General features: G+C 44.2%; 1 protein-coding gene across 2 annotated transcripts; it reads right to left on the reverse strand.

Annotated features, from left to right (window-relative positions):
• Positions 1 to 347: 347 nt before the first annotated feature.
• Positions 348 to 12,530, reverse strand: CCNT1 (cyclin T1). Of its 2 annotated transcripts, XM_083427488.1 has the most exons (9): positions 12,251 to 12,530; positions 10,918 to 10,999; positions 9,554 to 9,682; positions 8,751 to 8,811; positions 7,422 to 7,484; positions 7,076 to 7,121; positions 4,986 to 5,149; positions 4,646 to 4,716; positions 348 to 3,782 (listed from the first exon to the last, which is right to left on the reverse strand). In XM_083427488.1, the coding sequence occupies exons 1-9, from the start codon at positions 12,424 to 12,426 to the stop codon at positions 2,418 to 2,420; spliced, it is 2,157 nt and encodes a 718-aa protein (XP_083283614.1). In that variant the 5' UTR covers positions 12,427 to 12,530; the 3' UTR covers positions 348 to 2,417. The 2 variants fall into 2 exon arrangements, 1 of the variants encoding a protein (XP_083283614.1); XR_014508006.1 differs by lacking the exon at positions 4,986 to 5,149 and having other exon boundaries at positions 12,251 to 12,471.
• Between the last annotated feature and the right edge of the window lie 1,039 nt (positions 12,531 to 13,569).

Here is a 13,569-nt window from a genome sequence, read left to right on the forward strand (position 1 = left end):
GCAGACTCTGGCTTTTCCCCATGCCCAGCAACATCTTTTTTATCTTCCACACTATTTTATCTAATATGCAGCTTGAAGATGAGTTCCAATGATCTTACAAGGTGGCTTACTACTTTGTGAAAAGTGGTATTGTGCTACTGCTACTTGGGGGGGGGGGTAATAATTTGCCCAGCATGGCCACTTCCCTCTGTCTGCCCCACTCCCCAGACTACTGTAAGCAGAAAACTGGTGCATATGATACAAGGTTCTTTCCCCAATGCTTCTGTACAGATTTTCTCTGCTGTATATAAATATTGGGATGTGTCCAAGGCAGTTTGCAACAGTTGAAATATAGAACAACAGACAAATTGTGGAGACAGTACATTTATTGAAACTTAGAATAGTAATAATATGAGCTGGGAATTAGAAAGTTTCTGAAAGATTATGTGAAACCAGAGCCAAAGTTTGTGACCATCAACAGCTGAGACACCATTGCTTTAAAAATTAAGAGGTGGTGGGAAAATAGTTATTGTTCCAAATTAAGAGAAAACACTTCAATAAAAACCAAACAGATACCCACAGATGAGTGTCTTTTGTTGTTTTAAACATGATACACTCTATCTAACCAGCAGCAATTAAACTTTTCTCACATGAGACTGCAGACCTAGGCCATTGCTAGCCTTGTTTGTTCACAACTTTTAGTTGCTATTAACACACTGGAATAGATTCCTATTGATATGTATTAGTCAAAGCATTCCATTCCAGCTAAGAAAACCACAATGCTTTACACCACACAATCCTCCAGACTTTAATTTGGAAGTTTCTTCAGAGCAGTGGGAATGCCCTGAAATACTTTGCTGAACTAGGAAATGTATACTCAAAGGACAGCAAAGCTGGGATTTATGAGTACCAACCAAGTGTTCAGTCCAATTGTTATGATGCGACAAACCAAGGCTGAATCCTGTCAAATGAACAAGCACTCAGATGTCATCTACAGAAACACTAAATATATGGCCACTTTTAAAAAGAATAACCCCATTTAACTTTAACACACTACTGGAGAATCAGGTCAGAATGTTATGCCTTTTGCGATACAACCTTAGGCTGGAATATGTCTCTGAATCAACTTACACAGGGTCAATTCCCACATTTTCCCGTAGATCTCAAAGTCAGGACACAGTAAACCTGGCCATAGGTTTATATTGTCGGCAGACATCATTAAATGAGGAGACCAGCAAGTTCCCATTTATTCATTTAGGTTTTACCAGCTCTTTTCACTCCTCTGTTCTCCAATCCAAATATGCCTGATTCCACTCACTGCTGTCTTTACAAATACTTTGAAATGCCTTTTCTGCTTCTAGCAAATATGAAAATCTCGTATCCCATAATGCAGTTTAAGTACAATTTAAAGCATCCCAGAATCACGATTACTGTTCTAACATTCACATTGACTTTCTGCCTCCCTTCCCACTCCTCTTCCCAAACTAACCCCCACTTCCAGATAAGTTGCTGCAAAGACCCTCTTTTTTGAAGGCACCCTCAGAGTTCCTGCAGGAAGACACAGTCCTGACCACCTTTATAACGGAGTCCCATCAAAATTATTTTCAATGCCTTATGCTAGGTGGGACACACAGTAGCAGGGCACCCAAATGGAAGAAATGTGGTCAAGGCAGGAAGTGAAAGGTTAAGGAAGACACGTTCCCACATCCTTCCCGCTCAGCAGGAAGGGCTGGACAAAGCCAGAAACTAAAACACACACTTTGCTGTTTCCAAAGTTTCTTGGAAATACGGGTCTGCCATCTGTCTCCACACTCACTGGTGAGGAACCAAAAGCCACAGTAGGAAGAAATTGAGGGGGGGAAGCTCCACCCCCTACCCAACCATTACGCTTCTAGTTAATGTTCATGCCTTCCTCAGAGAGTTTTCATGCCTTTTCATCCTATCAAACCTTCCCTGCCTTCCATTCAGAGGGAAGCAACTTCCACCAGGACAAGTAACACTTAAGGAGCGCGCAGAGCCCATGAGCCCTGCCTTCATTTCAGTTTCTGCTGTAATCCCCTTCCTTTGTCCACCTTAGAAAAATAAAATCAACACTAAGAACATATATAACTTATTTTTAAATTATTTTAAATGTCTTTTAGGAGAAAGACTGCAACAATTTTAAATAGCCCTATGCCATCTCCTGTTGGTTCACGACCTTCAAATCAGTCTGACAGGAAACATATCCCCATTTCTTTCCAGTAGGACTGGAGGGGAGGGGGAAGCACATGGAGAAAGATGGGTGCATCTTTTCACAGCTTCAAGGGCTCCACATTCTCATACCAATAATAAAAATGTTTGAAAAAGGGGTTCGGGCATTCACACAAGGCAGTGGAGATCACTATGAGCAACATGCCCTCAGCAGACGGCAGCCCAACCTCAGTAGTTAAAAACGGAAATCACTTGGGAAGAGGCGGCAGGGGAGGGGGAGGTTCTGAAGGTAGAGGGGGCGGCCGTGGCTTATCCACACTCGCAGCAGCCCTGGGGTTCAAGTACTCGCCATATGAATGTACAAAGTCAAAGGTGGGAGGCTGGGTGGGTTGCATGCCCTGTGCGCTGAGCAAGGAGTGCAGCATGTTCACTGTATCCTGGTAATCAATGGCCTGGTTCATGTTATGCCCGTTGGCCCCGGCAGTGCTCTTGTCCAGTTTCCCAGGAGCCCCTCTGGTTTTGCTGCCCTGGACAAAAGGGAGACCAGCTGCATCCAAGCTGTGCCCAGGGTGCTGGGGAAAGGGAAACGGCATGGGGGGCCCTTTTGAATTCTTGCTGATTTTCGGCTGGTGTTCATGGGCTGCAGCTGAGGCCTCCTCAGAAAGTGGTCTCTTGCGGAAGGAACAAATTGGGACAAAACCTTTATGGGATGCAATGCCACTTTGGTTACCATGCTTGGAGTCCACTGGCCGCTTGGTGCTGGCAACAGGTTGTGCATGTGAATGTTTGTGAGAATGGTGGTTGTGGTGGTGGTTAGAAGAATGGACCTTATGTTTTTCCTTGTGCTCTCCTCGGCTCTTGCCGCTACTTTCATCAGAAGAGCCCGGCCGTTCCGACAGAGTCGGCACCTTGATGCGCATTTTTATTTCCTCCGGTTTGGAGGAAGAGACAGCAGGTTTGTCCCCTGGTGCAGTCAGCCGAACTTTGAGGGCAGATGAGGTCTTATCAGGCTTTTCAGTGGGGAGCCGTTCAGAACCATCAGAGCTGCCACCCAATGGGATTTTCAGAATGATGGGAGATGGGTTATTCTCTTGCTGCTGCACATCCCGTTCCCGCTGCTGTTGCACAAGCAGGTTCTGAGCAGCATAGGCATATTGAGAACGTACATTTGCCTCCATGTTTTCCAGCTCACGTTTCTGTGCAGCTAGCTCTTCAGCATGTTTGGCACGGTACTCCTTTAATGATACTTTTGCCAATGGTGCACTTTTAATGCTCTGCTTAGAGAAGGGGCCACTACTGTTGTCGAGATGTGGATGATCTGCGCTGGAAGACATTTCACTGGCCCTGTGGCTGACCTCCAATTTATGTGACGGGTGTTGAGCCATCCAGTTGTCTGCTGACATCACATCTGTGCCAAGGTCCCCTGGAGAGTCGCCTGCTGCACCTGAAAGCGAAGCAAGGCCTCCAGCTGTCGAGGAAGTAGACATGCTCATCAGACCTGCAATGGTTGTGTCAGAGGAGCTTCTGGAGATCATGCTGAGAATGGTCTGTTCTGAGAGGCAATCATCATCACCTTGATCATCAGGCTTTGATTTCCTAGCTGCCTGGCAGGCCTAGGGGAAAAAACAAAAGCAGTACCAACTTTAGAATGCCAGATCTCTCTCCTGGACAGATGAAGGAAGGAAGGAAGGAAGGAAGGAAGGAAGGAAGGAAGGAAGGAAGGAAGGAAGGAAGGAAGGAAGGAGCTGCCCTGTTTTGTTGCAGCTATTCCTGTCATGCCATTTCCATAAACATTTTTTTCATTCACAAATTGTCTTGCAAGAAAATAGAATACATCGCATTTCAACAGCATACAGCATTTGATCCTGCCACTTTAGAAAATTCTATTATGGGAGAAGGCTGCAGTAAGGGGGTCTATACACCCCAGCTTCCTGTCTGATGAAACCTTTGGATAATTCAAAAAAATATAGAAGGGTTTATGTAGAGAAGCATACACCTCTTGAATATTCATCTCCTCACAGCCAGAAGATGTTTATTATACATATACAGTGGTGCCCCGCAAGACGAATGCCTCGCAAGACGGAAAACCCGCAAGACGAAAGGGTTTTCCGTCTTCAGAGGCGCTTCGCAAGACGAATTTCCCTATGGGCTTGCTTCGCAAGACTAAAATTGGCGAAAAATTTTGAGGGTTTTTTTCGCTCCCAAACCCCTTTTTCTGAAGCGCTAAGCTGCTAAAAGCCTTTTAGCAGCAAAACCGCTAATCCCTTAAGCCTTTAATAGCCGTTAATAGCCCTTAAACTGTCAATAGCGCTAATAGCGCTAATGGGCTTGCTTCGCAAGACGAAAAAACCGCAAGACAAAAAGACTCGCGGGACGGATTCTTTTCGTCTTGCGAGGCACCACTGTATTTCTGCATTACTTATCAAACTGAAGAGCACACACAATTTTTGCCAAGCCATGCTCAAGAGGACCTTACCCGCCAATTCCTGATTCGTTTCAGCCGGTTAGGTGTTTTTTCAAGGATCTGCAGGAATTCATGAGTAAGTTCTGCAAGATAAACACAAGAACACCAAGTAGTTAGAGGCATGGAATTTACAAGCCAGAACCCAAAGGGTGCTTTAACTTCTGCCCTTGCCAGCAACAGATGGAGCAGTCCTGGGACTAATAATACTGGCTCAAGTTATCAAATTAATCCCACTTAATTTTTTATTGCCATGCTGGAAACCTTGGTGAGAATGTCCCTTAGAAGTAAGATATCAAGGTAATAAAATACCTCATTGTGCATGGGAATGTATTTGACCTTGCTCCAAACTTACCATCCAAGAGTTCCAGAGTTACAGTGCCATCAACGTACTCCCACCAGTGCTTCCCGTCCATGGAGACTGGGATCTCCCAGTTGGACCACTTACAGGCCAAGTGGATGCAGACGCAGGCCACAACGGGAGGGGTGTACTGCAGGCTGAAGGTGGTTAGGTGAAGGCTGACATCACCAGCAGGGAGAGAGAAACAGAAAGCTGTAAGCTCCCAAGCCTGAACGGCAGCAGCACACACAACCGCCCGCTGGACAGACACTGCAAGAAGTGAGCATCCCTCAGCTTTAAAAGCCTTAATTATTCTGCATCGTCAAGCAGGCCCTGCTTAAAACAACACTGTTTCAGCCTTCTTCCACGAGGTTTTCCAGGAGCTCCCGTCAGCCTGGAGCTCCAGGACCCCCATACGGCCAACAGGGCGGGCAAAGGGAAAATGCTGCATTTGAAGTTACTATTTTGGGGTTCCACAGGGCTGGATTATCCAATAGCACCAAACAATCTCAAGAGATTTGGGCTACTTGGCTCTTTTTCAAAGGAATTTTATTCACCAGGCCAAAAAGTGCCAGAAACCTCCAGATACGACAATCTGATCAGTGATGGCAGTAGATTTTTGCATCAGATCCAAAAACCAACAGTCAAGCAGTTGTGCATTAGACAAACTGTAGTTCCCTTTAAGCTTTGGCCAATTCCACAGAGCATCAAACCATCTTGCATGACAACAACCTAATAGGAATGGGCCCCAGAAGCCTGATAACAAAGAGATGCTGGCAAGGCGCTGCTTTACTCATGGTACATTTCTATCCCAACAAACTTCTGGAGACACACTACAGGGCAAGGCATTGATTTGTAAATGGTGTCTGCTGGGACAAAAGTGGTCCTTGGGAGATGCGCCAGCTGCTCTTTCCCTCCCCTACACCAGTTGCCTGGGATGAAAAAAAGGTGCGGAGGAAGAAGCAACTGCTGTGGTGATGGGACTTGCAAGCAGCGTTTTGAGAAGGATGAGGCCTCAAGCCCATTCCATCCCCCTCCTTCTAAATAAATTAATCTCCAGCAGAATTAGTACTCTTTGCATATTACACATCAGCTGACTATATACTCTGCAACAAAGTAACCCAAATAAGCAAATCTACATGTATGTTATTTTGCATTTTTAAAATTCAGTTCCTACAAGTCAATGAGAAAGAAGAAATTAGAAAGAGAACTCAAACCCCATTAATTGGTCACAGGAAGGCCTATGTATCTACTCTCTGGCTTCTGAAATTTCACAAGGCACAACATATGTCACCAAGTTTCTATATGCCCTACTTTAAAAAAAGAATAGTAAAATCCTCAGGATGCTGACTGCTGTTTTAGACACAAAATTCCCTACTTCAGTCCTCCATGAAGTACAAAGCTGAAACCTTTAAACAGCTGCATATACCAGGCCACATCTGAATTCAGAGAAAACTAGTTTGTATGAGTGTCTGAAACACTGTCAAGAAGAGCACTAAACTGAGCAATGGTTATCAGAACAAAATCTAAACATGAAATATAAAATCTATAGAACGGCAGCCTTTGCACACAATATAGTTCCAAAAAGTTATTTCAACCATGTTGCAGGGTTCAAATACTGAAGAGGCATTTCTCTTCTGGAGAATTCTAGATTGAAAAAAGCCATCTCAAGCCAACAATTTAGCTTCTTCCAAAAGAAAATCTAATTCTTTTCATCTCAGATGAATGCTGCTAAGTGTTCACTAACTTCTAGATGGAAAGATCCAGTCTGATCCACACTTAGTAGCAAAGCAATTTTAGCCTGGAATTATAAATAGCCAGCCACCTATGGTGAGCAAGAATTGTTTCAGGGTAACCAAGCAGGAAAATCCTAATAAAAGCTGTTTATTTTTTGGTTTAGGCTACAAACATAGGCTAGTAGCATTGTCAACTTATTTTCTAGGAGATTTCTTCAGAACAAAACCTTCATTTATTCTGTACTGCCCTGATATTCAAACGCGCAATAAAGCATTTCTTCTATAAGTTTAGAAGGATGTTCTTCTGCAATTGTCAAGAACTACATTCCCAAATTAAAAAGCTAATAAAAGTGAGCCTTCAACACATACCTGTTGGTAGCCATGAAGTAGGACGTCTGTGCCAGATCCTTGCTGGCTGAATGAAAAAAGGAAAACCACGTGTTAGTGCTGCAAAGCACCTCTTTTAATATACAATAATATGTTTCTATTGGGAAATAGCTCAGCATACTGAATTTACTTTGATTATATATATACTCATCAGCTGTAAATGCCCACTTTAATACTGCCATACTCTGAAAGTTCAACACCCTCTCTGTTTATTTTACTTGTTCCTTTGACCAAGAAACAATTTGTCGGCTAAGAAACGTAACCACTTCTGTGTGAAAGTGTCATAAGTGCTGTGCCAGAATCACAGCAGTGTTGAATCACTGCTTACCTCGCACTAGCTGTGTGCATTTCACCACATGAGTGTGAGGATGATCTATGGTGATCTCAAACCCTGGAAGAAAAACAGGTGACAGTTAGGTCATGGATATAACATACTTGTGCTTCTACATACCACAAATGCCTCTGGATCCTGGGAGGCAAGCAGATTGCTCATTCTTCCCCATTAAAGCTCATGCTGTGTGTTCAGTTGCAAGCAAGAAGAAAGCACAATATCTTCCTAGGTTCAAATGAATCTGTTATCCAGCACAAGAAAATGACAGAAACGTCTAGCTTCTAAGGCAACCATATTCTCTGCTGCAAATATACTAAAATACAACTGAACATTCTAAATCAGAAAATTCTACAATCTACTGAAAGAGGGCTTTTCTTGTCACTCCAAACACCAACAAGCAATGTTTTCCTCTTAAGCAACAGATGTTCACTGAGTATAAACCTAGTTTTTAAATGGCTTCTTTTAATGGGAAATATTTGGCCCAGCTATGGACTGGTCTGAGAAATCCCAATGGGCAGTGGCTCAGGAAAGACAATAAAAAAAAAGAATTATTTGAAGCCTTGCCTTCTGCCAGACAGTAACTACTACCAGCAACAATTAAGTTAAGCAAGTTCTTCCTCTGCGATGTTCTTTGATGAAAGTGTTACTGGAATAATTTTGTTGTGTCCCTTGCAGCCAGGGATAACTTCTTTGTACATTGGGGACTAAAATTTATATGCCACTTGATTGTAAGAAAACCTCTGAGGTGTTTTCAAAAAAGTGTTTGAAATATCTGCATATAACAAGCAAGATTGGGCACCATATCATTCATCTAATTACAGTGAGAGATAGTATCTGTAAGCCAAGAGGTTACCAAAGGCATAGAAATAATATTGTTTCAGCTATCAAAGAAACCTGTTTGAATTAGTTACAAAGTAGCAAAAGCTCAACATCAACAATTCGTGTCAGTTTGTCGGGGTATCCAGTTCCCACCCCGCATGACCAAGCTAATCATACAATTGGAACAATAGGCTGTCATGTTGCTAAGCCTTCAATCCAGAGTACACTGCATGGAACCTGAACAATATAAATCCTGTTGAAAAAGAACCCAAACCAATTTTTGCATTCATATTGGTTTACAAGAATGTCAATAAATTCACCCTAAACAAAACATATCAAACAAGTCATAAACTGTGAGGTTTGTCGCCTGGACTGATGCTCTCCCACACTGGCCAGCTGTGCCTCTGCCCTCCAGCTGTGAAGAAGACTGGGATTAGACTCTCCACTCTGCGGAACTTTCCTGGGTCTGAGATTCATGAAGCAGCCCGTCCGCTTGGAAAAACTTACCCAGGGTCTGCAGTATTATGCTCTCTAGAATGACCAGGTCTTGGGCTTGTTGCAGGTAAGCCTGGGGTTGAGAGGACAGGCAGGTTACTTGTGATGAGGCACTCTGTATCAAGCCTGCATATTTCTAACACTCTCTTGGGGAGGCAAAAAAAATCAAGGGGGAATCTTTATCATAGTCAATGCTGGAGAGAATTGGCACAAGCATCCCATTCCCAGGAATGTTAAGTGCCCAATAGACACAATGCTTGCTCAAGAGGCTGCTCTTGATTCCATAATGGCTTCAACTGCCATGAAGTTATCAGTGTGTGTTAAAAATTGGCCCTTTCTTTCAATTTGGCTTCAGAATAAAGCTTCCCCCTTGTTGGCAAGGTTAGATGTGCTGGTCCTGTCAGGAAGGGCTGTGGTGAGATGTAAAACAATATGCTTAACAATCCTCCTGTTTGAATGGCAGTGACAGGAATGAATTTCAAACAACGTTTTCTGTGTCACCATAAGAGGGTGATCCTGGCAGGCAATATCCACCCATTAATACAAACAGTGCTACACATCTGGCTTTAATTCACAACACTCTAGCAGGAACACACAGGACAGACAAGCTATTTGGCTTACAAAACCCCAGAGCTTTCTGTACTATGCACCAGCAATATTCAAGAACTAATTACTATTGTTCAGATAATATTCCAACAAAGCTGTAGCACTCTAGATCCAATGAAGCACAGGGGACTTGCACTGCCAGGATTCGTCCTTTCCCCTCCCTCACTTGTTGAGCACTGTATAGGTTTCACAGGTATTCAGTTACTTACCTCACTCCTGGTATCTGGAAGCGCCTCTTGAGGATGCAGACAGGCATGAGCGACCTTGATGACATGCTCCAGTTTTCGCGGTTGCTCTTCCACCTTGGCTGCCAGGAAAAGGGCAGCTGGTGCTACAGACTTTACAGAGAAAATAAATTTAAATGCAACATCATCTTTCAAATGGCTGCAAACCTCCTTGGTCTCAAAAAGTCCAGAGAAAGTATCTTAACAACAACATAGAACTGGTAGTTCTACTATTTGACTAAATGTCCATAAGCTGAATTGTATACACAAACATTAAAAGATTCATTTGGCAAGGCATCATAACCTGCAGAACAGACTGGACTGTATAAAGCCCATGCTATAATATGAAAGCTATTCAACAGTAGACAACCAGTGCTAATTTGGGATATAACTACCTGGGTTTTCACACTGAACAAATTATGCACAGTAGAAGCTATAATTTAATGCAGAGGATGGTTTCTGGGAATTATAGGCTTATTTTTTTCCTTAAAAACATTATGACTCCAGGTCTTATCATCACAGGAAAACTAATTTACAAAAATGAACAACTTCTACAAGAAACTGTGGGTGCAAGTTTTCGAGTTTTCCTGGGGCATTCTACTGCTGATGCTGAAGTGAAGACCACTGCTAAGTTGATGATCAATTTAGGAGCCACCTTGATCACCAAACTTGATACAGATCTATTGAAACAGAAACCTAGGTTAAAACCATCCAGTTTTATATGGAATGTGTGCCCTGTTAGTTACAGCATCCAAGTTTTAAAATGTGTTGCCTCAGGAAGTTTACCTTCCTCTCTTCTTCTTTGTCTTTATCAGCTTTATCAGCAAAATGGTATTGTTCCTATAAGCATTTGACCTAGGTGATGCCTCTAAGTTCATTCATGGATTTGCTATTGCTGTTGCTACTACATTTCACTCTTCTATTATCTTATTGTTTAACTATTAGTGTGAACTAGTGAACACAAAATGCATCTGTTCATGTTCTGTTCTTCTTTATGTATAATTGCTAGCGACCTTAAATGTATTTTAGATCAGAAAAATGAGATCAGATGTTTAATAGAGAGATTATCCTCGCTCTTATACACTCTTCATAATAAATTATTTGTAATCAATTTCTGAAAAATGTGACATAGAATAAAACCCTTAAAGATTTCCACCACAATACTCAGCACACACCCTTTCTCTTAATCTTAAGAGAGAATATGAAACATAGCTATGTACAATTCTAACTAAGAAAAAGTACTAATACAAGTGATACAAATGAATTTTCAATCTTTGCTGGAAGGCACCCAGTGTGGCTGGAGAAACCCTGTCAGATGGATATGGTATAAATAAATAAATAATACTTACATTTCGATGAAATTGAGTAAAAGATTGAACCATGTAGAACCGATGCATGTAGACAATAGCCGTATTGATAGTCAGTTGGGAACTAGTATCTTGTGGTTAAGGAAAAAGCAGGCAAAGGCTTTCCAAGCATATTTTAAAAGGGTTATCTGCAAATTGTAGGTTTTAAGGGACTGCACTGCCCCATGTATTCTAATCTTCACAACACACACTGATGTGAATCAGTGTTTTTGAGGTAATGTACATCACACATTAACAAATCCCAGATGTCTACAAAATGATTAGAACACCTATCTTTCAGATGCAGGCTTACATAGGAAGTTCAACACCAATAAATGCTAAAACAATATTGGGCTGCAATTATTATATTGCAATTTTGGGCTGCAATATTATATTGGTGCTTACTATAGAGTAAGCACCAATGGGACTTCCAAATAAACATGCATGGAATCACACTAAGTGCCATATGACCTTTAAGTAAACTCACTATACTAAGACTACAGTCATAATACCACTTATCTAGGAATAAACCCCACTACACACAAAAGGACCTATTTCCTAGTAGACCTGGCTAGGATTGTACTGACAGTAAATAGACCCTCTCTCTGAACACACATCTAAACACACATACACAAAGGTTAAATTTTCCAGGCTAAATCACATCTTTGAAATCAGAACCAAGCTTTAAAGCATTGCTAAGGGCTCACCAACATGTACTCTTCCATAATCAAGAAACCTAATACAAGAAACACTGACGGAACGTTGGCTGCATTTTGTAAAAATACACCGCAATAAGTGCAACTAGCATTAACCTGCGCAAAAGTGAAATGTCCGTACAGGAACCAAGACTGGCCCCTTTTCCCACCAGCAAATAACGCTCTTAAAATTTAGCTCAAATCTTAGATTCGCAATCCCAAGCCAAGCCGGCCTGCTAACAAATGAGTGCGCCTTCCAAGTTGTTGCTCAATAACTGCTTCCTCTCTCGGGCCTTGCAGCTCGATCCAGGCTTCAGGGCCTAGTCTCCTCTCCCCGACCCCACCTAGTTCCACCCCAGCCTTCTCCGCATCGCGGAGTCGACCCTCCGCGGCCAGCCGTAAACGCGTCCGAACTCCCACCCGCTACCGGTCCAACGCGCGGTCTTTGTAGGACGCGGCCTAATATCGTGCCCCGTTCTAAGCCGGCCGCGAACCAGCGCGAGGCCCCGGGCTTGGTCTCTCGCCCCAGAGGCTTCAGCCCCGGCGAGGCCTAGTTCGCCCAGCGGCCCAAGCGCGCTTCCCGCACCCTGCTCAGCCCAGCCCCAGCTCGAGCTGCCGCGGCCTAGTCCCCCAATGGATACACAGTCAGGCGCTGGCCCATATCCTGAAGCAGGTTGGCTGCCTGCTGCCGGTACGACAGCTCCTTGTCTGGGTCGAGCCCCGCGCGCCGGGAAGGGCTGCGCGCCAGCTGCTCTCGGCTGAAATACCAGCGCCCTCCGCCGCCTCCTGCTGCAGCCGCCGCGCCACACACCGCCATGATGGCCGCCGTCGCCGTCGACAACCACGCATGCGTGTGGAGACGCACGCAACGCGCACCGGCCTACGCTTGCGTGACCTCGCCCGAGAGAGCCTGGGCGTGCGTGCGTGCGTGCGTACTTCCGTTTCCTCTCCCGCTGGGAGAAAGAAAGGAAGAGGATATGCGTGCCGAACTTCCGGTGTTGGCTTGCGTAGGGGTGGGGGCGGGGCGTTACGTTGACAGTTACGTTTCAGATGCGTCGGTCGATGCCTCCCATCTCTATGGCGATCGTCGTACGGACTCGAAGAAGCGCCATAGAGGCAAAAATGCTAGAGGGACACGCAAAGAAGAGGGACTTACATGAGCCTTTTTTTTGTTCGTTTTAGTCTATGCCAGTGTGGTTTTAACCTTCTGCACGTCTTAAATTACGCTGGCAAATTTTTAAGCGATGGTTTCACGCTTCCGCTTCGAGGTCCCCCCTCCCCCCGCTACAACCAGCTGCGTGCCAGGGGCAAATGGACCCTCCCTCCCTGGCTGGTAGTGAGTGGGAAGGAGGAGAAATGTGGGAGAGCTGGGCTAGGAGCAGGCAGAAGCCAGAGAGTGAGAACCATGCTGGATTTTTGCTTGAATCCAAGCCTGTGGCTATGGGAGAAGATCCTCTTGGGGTGTTAATGCTGTGAGCCCCTCCAACGTAGGCTCAGGTTGTAAATAAGATCAACAGTGGTACCTCGGGTTGCATACGCTTCAGGTTACACACTCCGCTAACCCAAAAATAGTGCTTCAGGTTAAGAACTTTGCTTCAGGATAAGAACAGAAATCGGGCTCCGGCAGCACGGCGGCAGCAGGAGGCCCCATTAGCTAAAGTGGTGCTTCAGGTTAAGAACAGTTTCAGGTTAAGGACAGACCTCTGGAACAAATTACCGTATTTTTCGCTCTATAAGACGCACCAGACCACAAGACGCACCTAGTTTTTGGAGGAGGAAAACAAGAGGAAAAAATTCTGAATCTCAGAAGCCAGAACAGCAAGAGGGATCGCTGCGCAGTGAAAGCAGCAAACCCTCTTGCTGTTCTGGCTTCTGGGATAGCTGCGCAGCCTGCATTCGCTCCATAAGACGCACACACATCTCCCCTTACTTTTTAGGAGGGAAAAAGTGAGTCTTAATA

This window comes from Podarcis tiliguerta (assembly GCF_965153285.1).
Source record: "Podarcis tiliguerta genome assembly, chromosome: 2".
NCBI lineage: Eukaryota > Metazoa > Chordata > Lepidosauria > Squamata > Lacertidae > Podarcis > Podarcis tiliguerta.

Coding starts and splice junctions, on each gene's coding strand:
- CCNT1 (XM_083427488.1), bottom strand. CDS start 12,426: ATGGCGGTGTGTGGCGCGGCGGCTGCAGCAGGAGGCGGCGGAGGGCGC. Junction 8,812..9,553: donor TTCCAGATACCAGGAGTGAG/GTAAGTAACTGA, acceptor TCTCAACCCCAG/GCTTACCTGCAACAAGCCCA. Junction 3,783..4,645: donor AACGAATCAGGAATTGGCGG/GTAAGGTCCTCT, acceptor TTTTTCCCCTAG/GCCTGCCAGGCAGCTAGGAA.